The 20663-nt window shown below is 34.0% G+C and overlaps 1 protein-coding gene and 1 long non-coding RNA gene across 6 annotated transcripts in view; one reads left to right on the top strand and one right to left on the bottom strand.

The window, feature by feature from the left end:
- Positions 1–40: 40 nt before the first annotated feature.
- On the top strand, positions 41–19086 carry LOC123681076. Its single transcript, XR_006747604.1, has 3 exons — positions 41–130; positions 191–269; positions 18898–19086. It is a non-coding gene; the product is annotated as an uncharacterized LOC123681076 (long non-coding RNA).
- LOC123681075 (patched domain-containing protein 3) overlaps positions 2694–20663 on the bottom strand; it is a 63195-nt gene continuing 45225 nt past the window's right edge. For 4 of the 5 annotated variants that reach the window (XM_045619277.1, XM_045619276.1, XM_045619278.1 and 1 more), the window contains exons 4-12: positions 16965–17146; positions 16690–16877; positions 16163–16321; positions 15841–16041; positions 13933–14064; positions 6142–6448; positions 5611–5830; positions 5343–5552; positions 2694–4641 (exon numbers count right to left, since the gene is read on the bottom strand). In XM_045619277.1, the coding sequence (XP_045475233.1) occupies positions 3514–4641; positions 5343–5552; positions 5611–5830; positions 6142–6448; positions 13933–14064; positions 15841–16041; positions 16163–16321; positions 16690–16877; positions 16965–17146 (2727 nt within the window). In that variant the 3' untranslated portion in view covers positions 2694–3513. Of the gene's footprint in view, positions 4642–5342; positions 5553–5610; positions 5831–6141; positions 6449–13932; positions 14065–15840; positions 16042–16162; positions 16322–16689; positions 16878–16964; positions 17147–18928; positions 19022–20663 lie in introns of those variants that run through there. The other variant, XM_045619279.1, reaches the window with a different exon arrangement.

The following is a 20663-nucleotide window of genomic DNA, read 5'->3' as shown; positions in this document are numbered from 1 at the left end:
ATGCATATTTCTACTTTACAAAATTCAAGTATGTTTTTTATTTCAGGCTCATTTCATAAGTTGCTCTTCAGGGTTGATCGATAATGTAGTTTTCTCATATTACTCTATATGCTGGACATTCATATATGAAGTGAGTAATTGTTATCGGTTCATAACAATGTTCACATAATGGTTGATCTTTTCGTTTTAGTAGATTTCCATGAGTGATCTGAGTGTGACCTATGAGGAGACGATTTAGTCATATTATGTCTTGGGAGCTTGATGACAAGGTATGTAGACCTAACTTTTGAGTGGATTAGTCTAAGTTGTGTTTCTTATTGTTCCATACCTCTTGTCCGTAGCATAGTATAAGGAAAGGATAGTAAGCTAACCGCCGTTTGACGGCAAGGAAATAGTCACCAGGGGTCGCTACTGTAGTTGGATTTGGAGAAGTAACTCGATAATAGATGGCACTGAATCATGAGCTATAGATGGCGCAGAAATAATTCGATAATTCATTCAGTGGCGTGGTTGAAAAGGGGTCGCATGACATTGCCAACAATTTTTATGTTATTATTAAGTTATCACAAATACACGCCACTGGCGTAAATGCTTATTACAGAGCAGAAAAAATATCAAAATATAGAAATCTCCTGACCACTCTATTTCAAATATTTTAGTTCTTCAAAATAACACCAATTTTTTCAGAGGGCTCCACTTTACGGAACAATTTTTAACAGTAAAATTCGAGTTAAACTTGAGTAGAATTAGATGGCGCTCAACATCAATAAAATCGAAAAAAGCACTACACTGGCTAACTATCCTTTCCTTATACTATGTCCGTAGTATGTATAAAATATGCTGGGCTAAGTTCTTCACTCATTGAGTGGAAATGTTGTCTGCTTCTAACATGATTTGACGTTGACTTGTCATCCTCAATGAGGTCAAGTCTAGTTTTCAAGGCAGGGATCCTCCACAGTGGTATTTCCTCAAAATTATCTAGACATAATAATTCAGGCATAGTTATATTTTTTCGCTCTAGATATTCTGTAAAACGTACTATTGTAGGTCTTGTCGCTGCAGGCTTTCTCCTATATTTATTCACATCTTGCAGCATCGGATTATAAATAACTGACAAAGAAACTGCAACACCCAGAAGGAACTGTTTAAGTTTTAAAATTTAGACCTAAAACATAGATAGTATAGCAAGGAGTAAATGATTGAAATTTGGAGAAAAAAACGAAGGGTTTACAATTCTTTTTAATACATTGGTTAATAATGTGTTTGTCCACCGCGGTTATCTATACACACTCCAAAACGTCTCGGCATTGATGCAATAAGATGGTCTATTTCTTCTTGAGCTACCTATACTTCATGTCTCAGAGCCGCCAAAGTCCGTGGGGGCTGAGGTAAGTTTCCAAGCCTCCCCACCCATGATGTCCCAAACATGCTCTATGGCGAAAGATCAGGGGATCTGGGAGGCCATGGCAAAAGATTCACATGAGTCGCTTCGAAAAAGTTTAAACTGACACTGGCAACATGAGGATGGGCATTATCTGATGAGGGCGAACATATGGCTCCACCATTCCTTGAAGATAATGCAGCACTGTCATGTTACCTCCAAAGATTAGGTTAATCTTAATCTTTGGTTGCCTCGAATAAAGACTAAAGGTGATCTACTTGCATGTGCAATAGCACCCCATACCATAACGCCTACTGTCCGGTGTACATGACGCTCAACATCAAACTGAGGTTTACGTCTTTCTCCTCGACCTCGTCTTACCCTTCTTCGGCCATCAATCAGTTACAAGATTGCCTTCTTCTCCTAACCACTCATCAGCCAAAGATCGAGTTGTCACAAATCGGTCTCTAATGGCCATAAGTCTTAGACGTCGATCATGAACTTCATTTATGTCCCTTCGACGTCCGGTGCCTACTCTTCTTCGATTTTGGGCATTATCAAACCACGCTTTACATTATCTCGTAACAGTGGTTGGATTTCTGTTCGTACGGTTAGCGATTTCGTCGGCCTCTTATTGTAGACCAATAATTCGACCTCTTTCGAATTCACATAACTGGTGATAAATACACGTGCTCTAGGCATTTCAACAACAACTAAATATCGACTATGAATCTCCTCAAACAGCTGGTTTGTTGTAAAATTTAAAAAACTCGCAAAAAACGATCACAATAATATTTGAGTAAAAAAAAATGTTTACATGAAGAAACCTCCACGATTTTTCTCCAAATTCGTCCATCTACTTCTTGCTATAGTATCTATGTTTTACCAAAAAAAAAAAAAATGAATAAAATCTCATAGTTTCGGACTTTTTTATTCGAAACTGATTTTTTCAAAATTTTCTTCGTTAATAATTTTTCTTCAAAGTTGAGATATTTCATATTGAAAAAGAGAATTATGAACCATGGTGTAAAATTTACGTGTTTTTTAATTTAACCTAAATTAATCTTAAGGCATAAACACACTTTATCAATTCGAATTGTTGCGTAGCGAAATTTAGTGTGTTTAAATAAGGAAAGATTTCATTATTTCCTGGAGAAATTCGTTAAAACACGATACATTAATACCACTTAGTCTATTTTCAATTTGTCTACATTTGTTCGAATTTATTTGGCGATAGGTTCCCAAATAATTTTTCGATGGTTCTCCCTCCCTCAGGGGATCGGCTATTAAATTTGATTTAAAATTAAAAACATTTTAAGGAAAATATTTTTTATTTTTCTCAGTAAAAATATTTTACAAAAGTTATATTCCAATCACTATTTACAACTTACTTTCTAAGACGATAAATGTGAAAATATTGAGCATTACATTACTGGGTCACAAATTTCAAACTTTTTAATGTCGACCCTAAATCATCAGTCATCACCCTTAACTTAAATTTGATCGGAATACTCAATATAAACCCTTTGTTATTTTAAAATATCACACTTAAACTCTGTACATAACTCGAAATATGTTCATTGTCAAGAACGATTGTCTATGAATTTTTTGTTATTCAAATCTTTAAGATATGAGTAATTAAAATCCCTCGAATTCTGAATGTACAAATTAGTCAATTTCAAACTATAAAATATTCAACAACTTCCATATGCAGTGTTTTCTATAAACGCCTACTGGTTTTTGATATTTCTGTCATGCAATAATATTCGGAAATTCCTCTTTTATGAATAGATTTCAATATATGTTTTTACACCGAACTTAATACTTTTAAATCTTTCCTCAGTGTTTTTTTTACTCCCTACAGGAAGATACACAATTTTAGAGTTACAATTACATATTGATACATGTGCATATTCACTAGAAAAAAGTGAGGAAGTGAAAATTTCCTGAGAAAAACCAAACAACCTGTGAACATTTCAGGTTTTATATCGATTTAACAAAGTATCTAAATTTAAATATAGAAAAGTATTTTGATTATTGTGTAACGAATGTATATAAGATGATTACTTTTTCCAACTTGGAATATGCCAAAAAAATATCGAGTGGTTGAATTATTTCTTAATTTAATACAATCATTGGTATTGGAACTCCTGAAGATATCTCGGATGCAACATATTGTGATAGGAGTTTGATCTTGCTAAAGCTCTTTCCCTACTGTTAGACGCTTCTTGAGGTTGTGGAGGGTGTGGGTAGTACCAAGATTCTGGAGGAGAATACCTTCTTCTTTGACCATTCACTTGCCTTCTGTTGGTTTCTTCCCTACTAGGAACCTCGTGAAATCGCATTCTATTACCATCAGTAATTCCCCTCCTTCTGTAATACTCTTGCTCCGATTCTGTACCAAAAATGTCTAAAACCTGTGACGTATGAAATTGACTAGACGACATTTCTGGAGTATTTTTCCACGATTCCTGGTATTTTTTATCCAGAGATTCTTTATCAAGCACTGGTTTTTTGTTTGAATGATTTGAACTCGATTCACTCGAGTTTTCTTCAGAAGTACCGAGACCTAAATCCTTCTCAACGTTGAAGGGTTTCAAGTTGGTACTGCCATACTTTTCCAGAGTTGTTATGTTCTGACTTCTCAGAGTATTACCTAAATTTCCAGAGTTTAGTTTGAGTTGCGGATGAGGTATGCAGTAGGGTCGGGGTAAAGTTTTTTCCACGTTGGACATTTTGATGTCTTCTTCTGCTGGAACTCTTCTGGAGGAGCAAGAGCCTGGTCCAAACAAAGAGAGTAGAACAGGCAGGAGGAATAATCCATGCATTGCTCCGAAGAAAACAACCAGAAATACCATTTTGAAGAAAACAGCGAATATGTAGTTATTGGCGAGGATCAAGGCCATCATCCCCAATATTGTACTGATGGATCCTTGCAATATTGGAAGTCCTAAAGCGTAAAGACATTCTCTAACTCTTTCGTCTGGAGATTCAGCCTTTGAGCTCATGTAAGCATAACAAATGTGAGCAGTGAAGTCCACGCTGAATCCGATGCACATTATGAGGTTGATCATCGAAATTGAGTCCAAATTGACTCCCCAGAGTGCCATGTAGCCTATCACACCGGTTTCGATTGATACTATGCTTATGGCGACCCAGAAGGAACATAAGAAGTTGGGGATGAAGATGAACGAGACTATCATCATGATTACTCCTCCAATAAGCATGTTCTGAATGGATTGAGGACGTACAAGTTCAAACTGCAAAAAAAAAATTAATTATAGTTTTCTATTTATACTGCTTTTGCATTGTATTATACATTCTCCCAAAAAAGTAGAGGGAATTGATAATTTGAGAAACCCTTCAGGAAGCACAACTGTATTTTATATTCTCGCGCAGTTTGAGTCCGTTCTATCATTTAGTTTAAAAAGATTTGTTTCAAGTTTCGAATTGTATTTTGAAGATCACATTAATTTTGATTTACTTGATTATTCTGATTTCAATTATGTTTCATTTTTCAGCTCTCATTATCCGAAAAGGAATTTTTTTTGCTCTGACCTGCAATCAACGTCTTAAACTCAACATCATTCAAGTCCTGAAAGAAATGATGAGTATGAATGAAATATCGTTGTTTGAGCCAATTCTTACTATTTGTTTTTGTCAAAAAGTGTCAGAATGCATAAAGAATGGAATCTGAAAATGTCTTCTAATAACTCATCTCATCGAATAACCACCTCAATCTTCTGCAGTGGCGTAGCTAGAGTTGACTCACGTTGAAAGAGCAAAATCTTTAATTTTTTTTTAAATTGTTATTTACAATTTTTCTATTTCTCTAATCAATGGGGGGTGGGTTTGTCTCCATTACTACTTCACTGACAAATTCCCAATACTTTTTTTGACATTTAGGAACGACTATACGGCCGAACTTCCAATTCAGGATTGATTATTTAATTTTATTTACCTGATCGAAGAACACGAAATATGGATGGAATATAGTAGCATTCAACGAAGATTCTCTGCAGATTTGTCTCAAAGCTCCCACCATTTCTTTCTCATGTTCCGTCCCTGATATGTTGACTGCTTGCACCAAAAATCTCATGGCTACGATATTGTTTCCAGATTCGTCAAATTTAACATCCAAAGAAAACGGACTGGTAGGAGGCAACCATAACTGGAATAATTCACGATTAATTTACTGAATCACTAAATTGAAATCTATTGCTCCTTACCTCCTTTAAAACTCGGTTGAAGTCGTCTTTAGTATCGATCGTGAAGTTTAAGTACTCTTGATTTCTCTCAGCATACTGGAGAAAACTTCTGAGCCAGGATTCAGTATAAAGTTGGTTGGAGACATAGGAAGTGTTTTCTAAAGTTTGAGTCAGTTTTTCGACTTCGTCTTGTATAGTTTTATTGGAGTAATCGTACGTGCCAGCTACTATCACTTGCATTCTGTAACAGAGTATTCGTTAAAATCGAAAAAGAAAATGATAGATAATGAAATAATAATGTTAATTCAAAATAAACATAAAAAACCGAATATTAAGACTGATGATAGGAGATCATATATTATCCAATAGAAAAGATTGATCTCGGATTATATGAAATTAAGTATTTACGTTTTTCATCTCTGTTTTCAGAAAATATTGTTGAATTCAATGTACAATGCAAAGTCTCACCCTGTGTAAGTAAACTTTCAGGGTAAACTGTTTTTGAGCCAAAAGACTAATTAACATCATTATTAATATAATTATATGGTTTACCTATACGGAAATTCCCTGTAATAATCATCTTCTCTGTCGAAAAACTCGATGGCATAAGAATCATTCTTAGCGACCTTTCTCCTTTCTAACCCTTCCTGGATTTGTGTCACACCATATCCCGCACCAACGAGATAACCAATAAATACAAGGATTACAAGGAATTTGATGCATCCGTTGTTCAGGAAATTGGCGAAGTAATCTCTGAAGAAAACCATAATTCCATTTTCAGTGTTATCTAGAGGGTTGTCTATGTCATCATGATCCACGCCACCGCTGCAGAAGAGGTGGTAGATCCACCATCTGTTCTCTGTAACATTAAGGTATCCCTATCAATAAGAGGAAAAATTCAATTTTAGCTGGAAAATAATTAACTTGGCAATTTCATGAATTTGATCTTGAATAATAGTGTGTCAAACTGAAGATTTGTCTGCAAAGGACAAAGTGGTTGAGCTGTTTATTATTGACTTGGAGCTTTTGATAAAACTGATAGAGGTTTGTTTTCGCAGAGGTCTGGACCTGCTCGGAACCGGAGGATGCATCCTCTTTTAAATATAAGCATAAACGAAATCAAAACGGATTCATAGTCCGCTGTACAAGTAGCTTTTTATGCCGGTCTTAATTTCGTGGGAATAGCAAATTAAATAATTAGGTGTACACTTTGCTTTCGCCGTTTTACAATAGATGGCTGTAGCGGTAAGTGGTAGTCGAAATAAATAGATCGTAGATGTCATACAATAAGCTTAGGTATTTGTAAACATAACGCCATCGAAATATAAGTCGATTTGTGTCTGCATTATAAATTTATTCTCGATTAAACATATCAGCTTACGAGCCAAACTCTCGTTATTTGCGAGAAGTTATAATTTTCTGCTTTAATATGAAGAAATCTGCTGAGGCTCATCGAATACTTTCAAATACCTAGGTGAGTCCGGTATTAGCCAAAGAACGTGGCGAGAGTGGTTTCAACACTTCAAGAACGTTGATTTTGACGTCTAAGACCAGCATGGCGGTGGAAGAGAGAAGGTTTTCGAAGATGCAGAATTGGAGTCACTACTTGATCAAGACTCGTGTCAAACGCAACAAGAATTGGCAGAATCATTGGGAGTAACGCAACAAGCCATCTCAAAACGCTTGAAAGTCATGGGAATGATTCAGAAACAAGGAAATTGGGTGTAGTACGAGTTGAAGCCCGTTTGTTTGCTTGTGAACTGCTGCTTGCAAGGCAAAGACGGAAGGGATTTCTGCAGTGCATTGTGACTGGAGACGAAAAATGGGTTCTTTTCGATAGTCCCAAGCGTAGAAAATCATGGGGATATCCTGGCCATGCTTCCACGTCGACTTCCAAATTGAATATTCAAGGTTCCGAGGTCATGCCCAGTATTTGGCATGAGTCCAACTCGGCGTATTGTATTATGAGTTGTTGAAACGGACTGCAACAATCACAGGCGATCGTTATCAAACGTAATTAATGTGTTTGAGCCGAGCATTGAAAGACAAACGGCCGCAATACAACGAGAGATATGATAAAGTGATTTTACAGCATGACAATGCTCAAACCCATGTTGCCTACCCCACCCGCCGTATTCTTCAGACGTTGCTCCCTCGGATTATCACTCCTGTCTTATGAAGAATTAAAAAATTGGATTCGTACGCTCCCCGATGGGAGAAAGTAGTGGCTAGCAATGGACAATACTTCGAATCATTAATGTACAACCAGTTTTTTTTGATAATGCCTTGAATTTCGGAAAAAACGCCTTTGTAATAATTTGACATTGATATTTGAGCGTATAGGTTCATTCTAAAAAACTTGCAATCATTGAAAGCCAAAATAAGAAACTGAAATCTGCATCAACGAAATAACGCTGCATATGTAGAATAAGGTTGTTGAAAAATTTTGACTTGAAGGTCATGTATCAAATTTTTTATTCCATAAATTTATCAAATGTGTATAACCCAATAATACTAGTTTTAAAATGCTTTAATATAGAATATCATATTTTCCAATATAAATCATAAATATTGAAATGGTTATACCTAATGGCAACCCTGTACATGATTTTTTGACATTTCATATATCTTTTGTGTTTTGCAGATTATGGAATTTAATGAATGGAATGATACATGCATCAATAACGTTGAGAAATTGTTGAATTGTTAATTAAATCAAAATCTGTTCAATGGAAAGATACATGTTTTCACAACGTGAATAAATTGTTAAATTGTTTTATCAAAATCAATGCTCATGTGTAAAAACTGATAGTAATTTAAGAACAATTCATGGATGATTATTGGGGTATTATTCAGGGAATCGTCTCGCTATTAGTGGTATTTTGTAGACGAATTTGAAAGTTAACTTGCTTTACGCGATCCAACAGTATCAGTACCAAGTTCTGATCCGTACTCAAATTTGTCTACAATATGACGAATAGTGACTCAATTAACTCAATAATGAATTCTTAAATTCCTCTCAGTATTCACAAATGAGCACGTTTTTGGAACGTGTATCTTTTATTGATTGAATCAAATAATAATATACATTGTTGCCATTATAAACATTTTGAATAGTAAAATTCCTAAACCCTTTATTATTGAACCATTGAATCTTGAGCTCTACTCATACCATCAAATTATTAATATCTGTAAATTATTATGTGTTCTGATTATTTAAATGCCATTTAGGATAATCATATCTTTCATGTTCTCAATTACGCAAACTAAATAATTACACCCGATTTAAATTTTCGTACAGCCCCAAACTAAATACTAATCGCAAAAATTACAGTGCGTCTCATATCACTTTTACTGTTCCCAATTCACCGAATTTCCGATCGTAAATTTCTGCCATTGGGATGAAAAGTATGTTGCCAAATTTTCGGCTTCATTACCTATACATAATCGACTGCAAACAAGTTGGCAGAATCAAAGTAGCACATACGATTTTATGAAATTACATAAGTGGTCAAGACAACTAGTTGTTCTGGTAGTCGGCCATCCGCTTCAATCTGATAAGTATGTACTGTTTGGCTGAAGAAACTTTACTTTCTTCTTCACGGCCTTGGATATTATGTCATAGCTTACATCTTAGATATATGCTGTTTTGACTATTGGGATCTTCCTTATTGCGGACATGAGGATTTCAAAGCTCGGAAATTATGCGTGCTTTTGAAATCTGCAGTCTGCGAAATCATTCGAAGAAGACCTTCCAGGTAGACTAAAAAAAACATTACGTCACTAAGCAAGTCTCGGACCTGTCGCACAAATTTCAGAATAGAGTTAAGTCTGGATCGAGATATTAAAGGTTGAGTGGCGCTACATTCGTTGTTGCTTGAAAAATGGATAAAAATGAGTTTCGTGTCTAAATAAAACACTGTTTGATGGGCAAAAGTATTGTGCAAGTAAAGCAACGGCTTGATAAGTTCAGACTCTGCCGCTGCTCCAACGAAAAAAATGGTTAAAAGGTACTCCAGGGAAAGAATTTTGGCTATAATGAAGATTGCCGAGATTGAAACATATTTCGAAATCAAAGACGAATCTTTTTAGTCCATTCTTTAGGAAAAATGTGTTTTTACTGGTCAAGCCCAGGTCTTATTGAATGAAGTGTTTAGTCAAGTGTTTCGTCGAAGAAATCTGACCCACAGAAAATTTTTGCTACTACAAAACAAGTACCTAGGCTCTTTTCATAATATTGTTTTACCTTTTCCCTAATTATATAGGATTCCCTGTAATTCTTTTATTTTCATTAAAAAAAAAACGAGGAAATTCTTGACTTGGAGGCAGAAGTTTTTGAGCCCTCATTCAATTGCGTCCTTGGAGACAACAGTACTTTATAAAGGTATATAATATTGTATTAAAGGGTGCAATTGGCGCGTGAATGACGAGCGCTCTAAGTTACTATATGCTCGTTAGTGCTTTTCCCATTTTTTTTTGTTTTTTTGATATTCTGCTTGAATTTTCTCTGGTTCTTAAGACGCTATTGACGAAACATTCTGTATGAATCTTGGAATTGCTATCTTGTAAAGGGTGTTACTAAATTAGTGGTACAAACGAAAATAGGAGATTCCTTGGATAAATTCAAGAAAAAAGTCCTATAATTACACATAGATCCGCAAACGCTTTGTTCTCAAGATACTGGGTCTTGTAGACCTTCATTTTTGTGATGATTATAAGATTTTGTCGAATTGTTTCGAATCATTACTACAAATTGGAAAAATAAGCCTCAAAACTAGATAACGATTAATTTATTCTTCAAAGCTAATTCACTGATTTTCATGATGATTTGGATCTTCAGAGGATTATTTGAATTTTTTCCTGAAATCAGTACCACATACGACCAAACTACAAGAAACCAAAAGTTTCAGTCATAGATCCAAGTGTTTATTACATTTTTTAAACTACCAGGTCCAGGAAAAATATCACCCAATTGCAATCCAAATTTGCATAAGTGGTTTGAAATTGCCACTCCAAATCTAATTGAAAATTTTCTTCTCGATATTAACAGGAAAATTAAATTTGAAACGGTCATTTTTACGGAACCCTTAGTTGTTTTTCGCCCATTAACTATATCAACCTCGGTATCCAAATAGAAACTTTTAAATTGCTATTTCCGTTTGAGAATTGAGAAATTTACGGCTGGACCATAAGGCATCAGCGAGTCAAATGTTCCCGATAGAAAATTACAGACATTGTGACGAAATGATAGGACGATCTGTTTGAAGAATATGCCCTCAAAAGTAGAAAAGTTTCTTTACAAATTAATGACAGTAATGAAAGTAGGTATCGAAGAATGTACACGAAAATCCATCTTTGATCCGATAAAACGTAAAAATACAATAGTAGGAAATATTGCAGAGATATCTACCAATTTATTCTGCAATGGTTTTCTGTTTTTTCAATACTTCGATCCAAACTCTTTTGAAGTAGGTACGTATCAAAGCTACTATTGGTTTATCATTTTCCTTATTCAATCTGATATGAAGAAATAATATACCATTGTTTAAAATCCATTTGCAGTATTGTCCGACCATATCTCCAAAAATAATAACAAGCTTAGAAAGCATAAAATAACTTCTAAATCCGTCCAAATCTACCTCAATTATTGCCTTCACTGAACGAAAGCGCAAAATGCTTTAAGGCAAGCGCTTATAATGTCAGTAAGCCACAATGCTGCATGTTCCCCTTCTGCAAATTGTGAAGAACTCGCTGGAAGAGGTCGCATTCCTCCAATTCAATTAACCAAGTAACCAAGTTGTTGTGACTGATTGATAAGAACAGGTGAAAGTTTTATATCGGTGTACAATTTTGTGTTTACTCTCTTCGTAACACTTCGGATCAGGTTTGTCCGTTTGTTACGTCAGAGCGAATAGATACAAATGTCGCAGATACACGCGTCTGGCGCTGTATTTGTTCGTATTATATAAGGTGTCCACCAGTGGACATTAACGATTTTTTGCGCACCAATAAATTCCTGATGGATCACCTTTTATTCATTTTCACTAGAGTTGAATGAGCTTCATTGTCTTAACGGTGTTCATTCAAGAATGTATGAAATTCAGGTATTTTTTGCAGTTGTGAGAACACTTGAAGTGAAAACTTCTATATATATAGGGTGTTCCACAATTGATGGGACGTTCTATCACGGTTAAGCGATGAAATTTTCGATTTTTTCCCGACATAGTACCTTTCATCAATCTCCATTAGAGCTATATTCTCAAATTGTTTAGAAAAACACAGGGTGTACCAAAAAAGTGAAAATGATCAAACACATGTTTTTGCTCATTGCACACCTTGTTTTTTATTGAATTTTCAGATTACATGGAATAAATAATAAGCCCAAGTTTGTTTGAATTTTTATATGCTTAAATCTTATATTTCTTGAGATATTCAGACTTCGCATAATCGCATAAATTAGATTGAAAAGTCTATTAACTTCGAAATGAATGAATTTCTTCACGGGATGTTGAGAGAGAAAACTAGAAGAACGAAGATAAGAACTGACTTTTTGATAATCATTGAGACCTCTACCGGATCTCATTGAGACTTGAAGAGTCATTGGGAGACTTATTCAAACGTTAATATCGGGCTTATTCCAAAAGGCACACCCTATATTTTATTTTCTCATTTGGTAGAGAATGGTAACGGATTTTAAAAGAATAGGAAATACAGGGTGTCCGATATTAACTTTTGAATAACTCATCAATTAATTGATTTTGATCACCCAGTAGAGTTCTCAATGATTATCAAAAAGTCAGTACTGAGCTCCGTTTTTCTACCTACTATTCACTTCCAAAGTATCATTCAAATGAATTAATCTATTTTGAAGTCACTAGATTTTTCTGAAGACCCTCCAATTTATGAAAAATCCCAAACACGGTAAGTTTATCTAAGTATAAGAAACTTCGATCAAACTTGTGTTCTTTTATTCCATTCAATCTGAAAATTCAATTAAAAACAGTGTGTTCCATAGGAAAAACATATGTTCGGTCATTTACACTTTTTTGGTACAGCATGTGTATTTTCAAATATCGAAGACAAATCATCCAAAATTTCATACGAGAATAATTCGAACGAATAGTTTAATATAGGTAATAGATACATTTTTAGTTGTATAATATAATAGTATATTTCAAAATTTATTACAATCTGGGAACATGCAGATAACCATGTTGGGGGCTCTTGAAAACTACGCTCACTCTTTCTACTTATGACAACTACTCAGAGTTTAAGGCATACACAATTATATTTGTATGATGCGAAGTAATGAAGTATCATACATCTTTTTCTCTAATTCTGTGGTTATTCCGTTCATTCTTCCACATCTTGTAGAACAAAATCGTACGAGAATATATCAGAAACACACAGTTTTCATGGTTATATTTTATTATTCTATGTTGGCACTCCGAACTTTCCGCTACGGCTTTATCTGTCAATTCATCAAATTGCCTTAAAGAAATCAGTTCTGCCGACCAACATTTTTCAATGCAAAAATCACTAAATTATATTTATGGAAATATTTCATTAATTTCAATGAAAATGCAATGAATTAGAGAAAATAATGTATAATACTCGTACAGAAGGCTCATTCTACCACTCGTTCATTCCAAAACTCGCCACTTCGTGGCTCGTTTTTGAATTTTGAACTCGTGGAAGAATATCAATGCCTTCTGCATTGTATTGTATTGTATTATAAATAACTATTATCATACGTATAAAAGCACCATATATCTTTTCGGTCGGGTAAACATTTATTTTTTAGCAAAAGAATATTGCTTGAAAATTAACGAGAACAAATGAAACGACAGCGAATCTGAAGTGTTTTCGATTAAAAGAAATCTAGTTTGAGTTGAAAAATTCAAGATATAGAATTCCTGATCAATTCACGAAATCAAAACGATTTACTTTCCAGTAGTGTAATCGAACTTTGAATGGCAAAAATGTGAAGAAAGCATTCCATTTCCATCACAATTTGAGGGAGACTGCATTTTTCTTTATTCCTTTTCATACCATAATACATTATTAACCTTTTTATCACTCAACAGTTAACATCCTGAATTCGTTCTAATTTCACCCACAAAAAATGAAATGCTTTTTCCACAGGAAATCTTCTTGACAACGTAAAATAACGACAGAATATTATAAGCAAATAAAACCGTGAATAAATTAACCGTTCTTGTATGACGTTATCCGATTTGTCTAAACCTCTATCATACCACTATTCAACTTTGCGGTCTTCCGCAAATAAAGCTCACAAAAAGGCGATTTGCTTTTTTTTATTGATTGAAGAATAGTACTTACGGGACTTTGACACAGGTTGGACAGGAATACAAATCACTGAATGTAGGTTTTTCTCTTCTGCATAACCAGAGATGGCTACGCATGCAGCGAAGAAGGTGATGTGCCAGATGAAGAGCAGGCAGGTGGCAGCACCTGGAAAAGAAATTCAAAGTTGCAAATATTTTCATAGTTTACATCAGCATTTATTAATACTAAAAAGGTATATAAGTGTAAGAAATGTTTTGGATTCAATTGATTTGAAATGCTTATTATACATTTCCAACATGTACCACTCAAATAAATACACAGTAGTTTCCTGAAAACTTATAGACACTTTTTGCGCACTTCGTTTAGAGAAGCATCGAACCCAAATGTCTGATTTACGAATTTTGAGCCGTGCATGATTATTAAATGATTGGGTTCGACTGACTGCGAACACGATAATTATCGAATAGAATATGCCAGAAATTTGAAATTTTTAGTCTACATTTAGATTCCAAATACAAGGTGAGTCTTCTACTTGTACATATATTTCAACAAAAGATTCCTGAGGTCAAAATAAACAGTTTTTTCCTTTACCATTTATTCTGATTCGGCCCGGTTAAAAAGATACAGGCTGTTGAAAATCGATAAAAAAAAATATGTAATTTTCGGCTATATCTCGTAAATGGTTCTATCGAAAGAAATGCTTTTTAGAATACTTATAGTTTTTCCTTGATGTGATGCATCTCCTCTGAACACGAAATTCCATTGACATATTTCAGTTTCTTCATTATGAACAGTACATTCTATAAAAATACCAAAAATTCGAGGAACCCAACAATTAAAATTAATTTAAACATTCATTGAAGAATATTTGGTTAATTTGAAAAATAAAAGTATTCTCCATATTTTCTCGTACAAAGCGCCGTTTTCGAGTAATTTGATCTTAAAAAACAAAAATTATGTGTCAAATTAAAAAAATTGGGTACTTTGGCTAAATGCAACTCTGTTCTATTGTGGAAGAAAATCAGGGAAATGAATATTTGCTAAGATGTCATGTCTCAGATTTTAGAATTGAAGCACTAGCCAACTTATTTTGAAAATGAATTAATTTGAATAAGCTCACCTCAACTCCTCGATTTGATTACAAATTAAGGTGCTTTGGTGCAGCTCTAATGATATAAAGATACTTCATTGAAATCAACATTCTATTCCGAAAAATCCAGAACACCCTCGAAACCCAAGTTTAAAAAAGTTTGATCTAGGCCGAATCGAAAAAAATGGTAAAGGAAAAAGATGTTTCTTTTAACCCAAAGGATCTACTGTTAAAATATATGTACAAGTCAAAGACTCACCCTGTATATTATGAAATTATATTTTTTGATTGATTAAAAAACTAGCCATCGGATTGGACTGAAATGAAGAAATCAGTTGTAATACAGTGAAACGAATGTTCATGCACAATTTCGTGAAAATCTTATAATTGGGAGATATTAAAAAATTGTAGAATTTTGGTACCAAATAGAGTTCAACAATAAATTGAGAGTTTCAAAAATTCAGCTACTTTAGTTCTTACACGAAAAAAATTATAAAGATTTTCATATCTGACAACATAGGTACTTCGAACCGCAGAAAGATGTGTTTCAAATTTTCTTAGTCATTTGCAGGGACAATCGAAGAAAAGTTAATTCTTTACAAATTTGTCGTTATTAGGAAAATCGAACATTCCAGCGTGCATTTGGTATTTCTTCATGAAAATTCTCCATGCAAGTTGTTTCAAAAGAGTAATAAATAATTATTGTGTTCTTATAGCTGGTTAATTGACTTAGTTGAGATGTTAAACCATTTTCTTGAAAAACATTATCGATGACGATTTGGACAACCGATCAAAAGCTCTTTACTTTACGTAACTACTTTTCTCACTTAGATATTCAAGATCATTCTTACCTGAGTAGATGCAGAAAATTGTCACAGATGGAAATGGACTGAGAATACCAATTCCAAAACTGAAGAAATCGGTGACTGATGTAATCGTTATTGACACAGCAGCCTCACTCATCATCTGGGCCATTCTTTCTGGTACACTGTGTTTCATAGATGTTCTTCTCCAAGCCGCCAACATGACGAAAGTGTCATCAATACCAATACCTGAAAATCAATCGTATATTCGAACTATTCAGGAAATTGATGAAATCTATCGAAGTGATTATTGGTTGGATGTTATATTATGTGAGATAGCAAACTCAGGCTAGTTAATTAACAAACTTACCTATCATTAAAAAGGGAGCAGCCAAGTTTATCCCAATGAAGTCTACTCCTGCATACATACAGATTCCAAAGCCGCATAGCGTTGCCATGGCAGCACTCAAGTTTCCAAGAAGACCAAGCCAAGGTTTGGATCGCACCCAATCAGTCATCATGCAAGTTACTAAATGAAGGATATTTCTATTAGAATCATAATATTAACTTGAAACATCTCATTTCATAACCATCAAGAAAAAAACTGGGCAATTGGTCGTTTGAAAAGTCCGCTTCAAATTATTATCGAAGTTGGTTCAACTGTCATCTGAGGATCAATTACCATGTTTATCATAGTGCTATTCATCATCATAGGAAACCAGCTTGATTGGAAAAGAATTATGGATTTTGCATCACGAAAGAATTTATAGCCAAAGACTCAACAAATCTTACATTTATCTACATATTTAGTGTTTCAGTGACCTATTCCCAGAATATCTTTGATATAACATAAGATATTTGAATTTATAATTTGTGATTAATATTGATAAGACTCACCTACTGAGAATATCGCCATAATAGCGAAAGTGGAAGTGAAATATGGTACTACAGATTTCGTATTTTTCTCTAATTCGTGATCGAGGGTTCTTGACGCAAACCTAGCAATTCTAATATGCTCGAATATATTCAACTTGTCTTGTTTTTCCTCGATCAAATCAAGGAAGGCATCTTCCCAAGCTGCTCCCCTGAAAATATTTCAATCCATAAAAAATTCTTATTCAATTTAGATATATCTAACATAATTTGAAAGGGTGTAACTTTTTCCAACTTACATTTTCTGATATTTCTTGGAGTCTGCATTTGCGAAATATACAAGTTGAACAGAGGGCACACTTATAATGATGCCATCTTCGCTGACTTCAGTACCCCCAAAGAAAACTGGGAAGGCATGTGCATCCCAAGTTACTGGATTGAACATAAGCGGGAAGGTCAAGTTTAGAGCACCTGTTTCCACCTTAAAAAAAATTCAGGCTATTAGTCAATGATGACCAAATATAAAAATGCGAACAAAATTATGTCCAACAGATGATCTCCAAAATTAGAGTTGAAAAAAATAAGTCCATAGTTTGTGTCGTCTAGAATTTCAAAAAAATTTTTTACAAAAATTAATTTTTGTAAAATTTTGTAATTTAATTAATGCTGCTGTCCCAAGAACATAATCTACTAATTTCAAAAACAAAAAATGTAGGAATCAAATTAAAAAAAATTTATTTGGGAAACTTGATCACTTGCAATCATCGAAATCGAAAATGTGGATAGTTACAAAATGATAGTGAATACTTTTTCCTTACCGCAATCTTATGCTCTTATGTTTTCTGAGTTATTAATTTTTGAAACTTGAATTCGAACTTTGGAAAGAATGAGCAAGTGTAAGTAATTTTGCGATGAAAGAAGAAAAAATAAATCATAGTTTAGAATATAAAGGTTTCGACCAAACAAATACGTTTGCAATAGATGATAAATCTGGAAATTTGAAAGCAAATAATAATCACTCTGTTGTTCTTCATATTCTTTCATTCGGGATAAGATAAACTTTCACAAATTTATAACTCCAAAACTAAGATATGATATTGGGATAAACCATATTGATTCAGAGTAATCAATAATCAATATTGCAATGCATTTCACGATTGAGAATTGTCATTCGAACGAACAGGAAATTTATATTTGTCATGAACTTTCAGCAAAAATTATGGGAATAATTCATGAACCACAAAATCACAAACTGAAAACCTAGATGGAGGACAAATCGAATAGCGATTTAAAAGATCTTGTGCTTTTTCCGCTTACCTAAAAGAAATTTATTCGAAAAATTTTCTCTTTGATTTGTGGATTGGTTCATTTTACAATGAGGTGAAGTAATCATAGGTTATTTCAGATGACCAATAATTTCAATCGATTCAACCATCAAATAACCAATAATTTATTTTGAGATTATGTCCATAAAACTAATATCCTAAAAGCAAAATCATGAAAGATATATTTTGATAGTTTAATCCATTTAAACTGATAGGTCAAGTGAAATACGGCTATATTCATTCCTTGATAGCTCGAATTGTTATTTTATTGATACCGAAATACTGGACATTTGCTAACGCAGATTAGATATGATGATATGAAATATGTTTTCAACTAATATAAGAAATTTCATCAATTACCGATGTTCTTGTCTAGGTTTCCTTGCTTACAACATCCTAACAATTTATTCAAGAAAGATTGCACGTCAAGTTTAGAAATTCTGTGGTATTGTCACCATCCGGTCAAAATATTTATTAATTCAAGTCAAGAAATCCATTTTTTTCATAAACTTTAAGCAAGAATCGTGAAAATAACTAAAAAATAACATGAAGAAAACAACTATGTAGAACAAGCGACAAAAATAATCGTGATATCACAGGTCTTGTGCAATATTCACTCATTTAAACGAAATTGTTTCGAAAAAAGAAGGCCTCTGATCATTCCATTTGCAATGTTGGAAATACCTAACCAAAAAAACATTTCTCTAAATTCATTAGATTCTTCGGAAATCTGTGTTGGTATAGGATCAAACCAATCCTATATCAGCTCGATACACTCAATGAACAATTAATGGACTGAAATACGTATTGCACAATACAGTCTATTATCCCCAACAAGACCTGTCCACCATGACATTTCCGTATTTCTATATCGCAAAAATTGATATGATACCGACACTAATTGCAGGCCTACCTAGAAGAAAGCTTGACCCCAGTACCTTAAGTTCATAGAAAGTGGTCATCAGATCTGTCTAGTAATCATCTTCGCCTCCATGCATGTCTTTAAACTGATCTACAGGGTGGCCCACATTAAAGAGCCAGACCGGATATTTCTGTAAGTATTGTGGTTTTCCGGGAAAAGCCGCTACAGGGTAACCCACATTCAAGAATCCACCCGGATATTTCTGTAAGTATTGTGGTTTCGCGAAAAACGCCTAATAGGTCCATTTTTATTTGGTGGGACACCATCATCCTCTTAAAGGGGTGGCAAACTCACAAGAATCTTAAATGACATTGGGGGTCGAGCGACATGATTTTCAAGATTTTGCAATTTCATGTATAACGTGTGAAAAAAATAATTCTGTTTGCTGTTCATTTCAGTATGACTAACTTATTAGAAATGATGGCTGAAGGTTTTCTGAACTAATTTTAATTATGAAGGTATTCAAATCTCTTACCCTCCATTTCAAAAAATTAATTATGTCTTTGTTCGGGATCTTACCAAAATCACGATTATAAAAAACTCTTCTAGCGGTTGATGAGTTTATTGTTATTGTTGATCACGAGTGTATTAGTTTGATTTTATTATTGATTTTTGATAACATTTGTATTACAATATGTTGATAAAACATCTAATAAAATTTAAAGTCAATTTTGAAGCGAATGATGAATAATTTCGACATATCGATACTAAAAACGTCCAACAGAAATTTCATTGCACATTAATAAATATATTATCGAATTGCAAAATCTACTAATTTATGTATCACCATGACCATTCGGAATTCTTGAAGGTTTTGTCAGATCGCTTAAGAAGCTGATTATATAGCTACCCACGAATTTATTATTATTTACAAAAGAACATAGTAGGGGTTTCCACCCATAAACTCATTTGTACAAGATGTCCCCCTATCTATAATATATATAGGCATCTATCTACAACCTTTTTTTTTAATTGTAAAATGGCTTGGAAAAACAAAGGAGGGCTATAAAATTAAATACGGTAAAGACGGATAACAATTTTGTCCATCACACAGATTCCAGGTATTATTTGAAAACGTTGAATATTTTGGAATAACACAATAAAATTGAATATTAGCAATTTGAGAATTAAATTGTGGCACTAAGCAGTATCGCGCAGATTGGTGAGTGAAGCTAAGCTAATATTTTTGTTAGTACAATCGAAACCAGAAAATTTTTGTGGACCCCCATTAACAATTTGTGGACCCCCGGGGGCCACCTGGACTACTTTGGGAATCACTGTTTATACAAATGAAAGTACTGCAAATTTCCTTATATTTCAGAGTATTGAAATTTCAAAGATAAAATAAGAAAATAATAAAAAGATACTTGAAACTCGAGTAGGTAGAACAAATACACTATAAAAACTAATTTTTGTGTCAAATTTTATGCGAATAGCTCTTATAATCCATGAGAAAAGCTTTGGACGGCGAACGGCATAAGAATTTTTTTTTTTGGTTTATGCAGTTTTCAAAACGTAAATGGTGGAGCTTTTAGGAGGAGGGGTAAAATTTTTTCCGATTCCAAAGGTTTTTCAACGAAAATAGTTTTTGCCGTCAAACCAATTCTGAAGTTTTCCGGAAAAATCAATACCTATGGAAATATTCGTCTGGACTGATTTATGTGGGCCACCCTGTATGGTTCATAGATGCGCTGAATTGTCGGACGCAGTCACGGAACAAACGTGTTGTTCCCAGCCGTTTTCGGCGTTTG

Source organism: Harmonia axyridis, chromosome 5, assembly GCF_914767665.1.
Source record: "Harmonia axyridis chromosome 5, icHarAxyr1.1, whole genome shotgun sequence".
In the NCBI taxonomy this organism is placed as follows: domain Eukaryota; kingdom Metazoa; phylum Arthropoda; class Insecta; order Coleoptera; family Coccinellidae; genus Harmonia; species Harmonia axyridis.
This window is presented reverse-complemented; position numbering and strand designations above follow the sequence as displayed.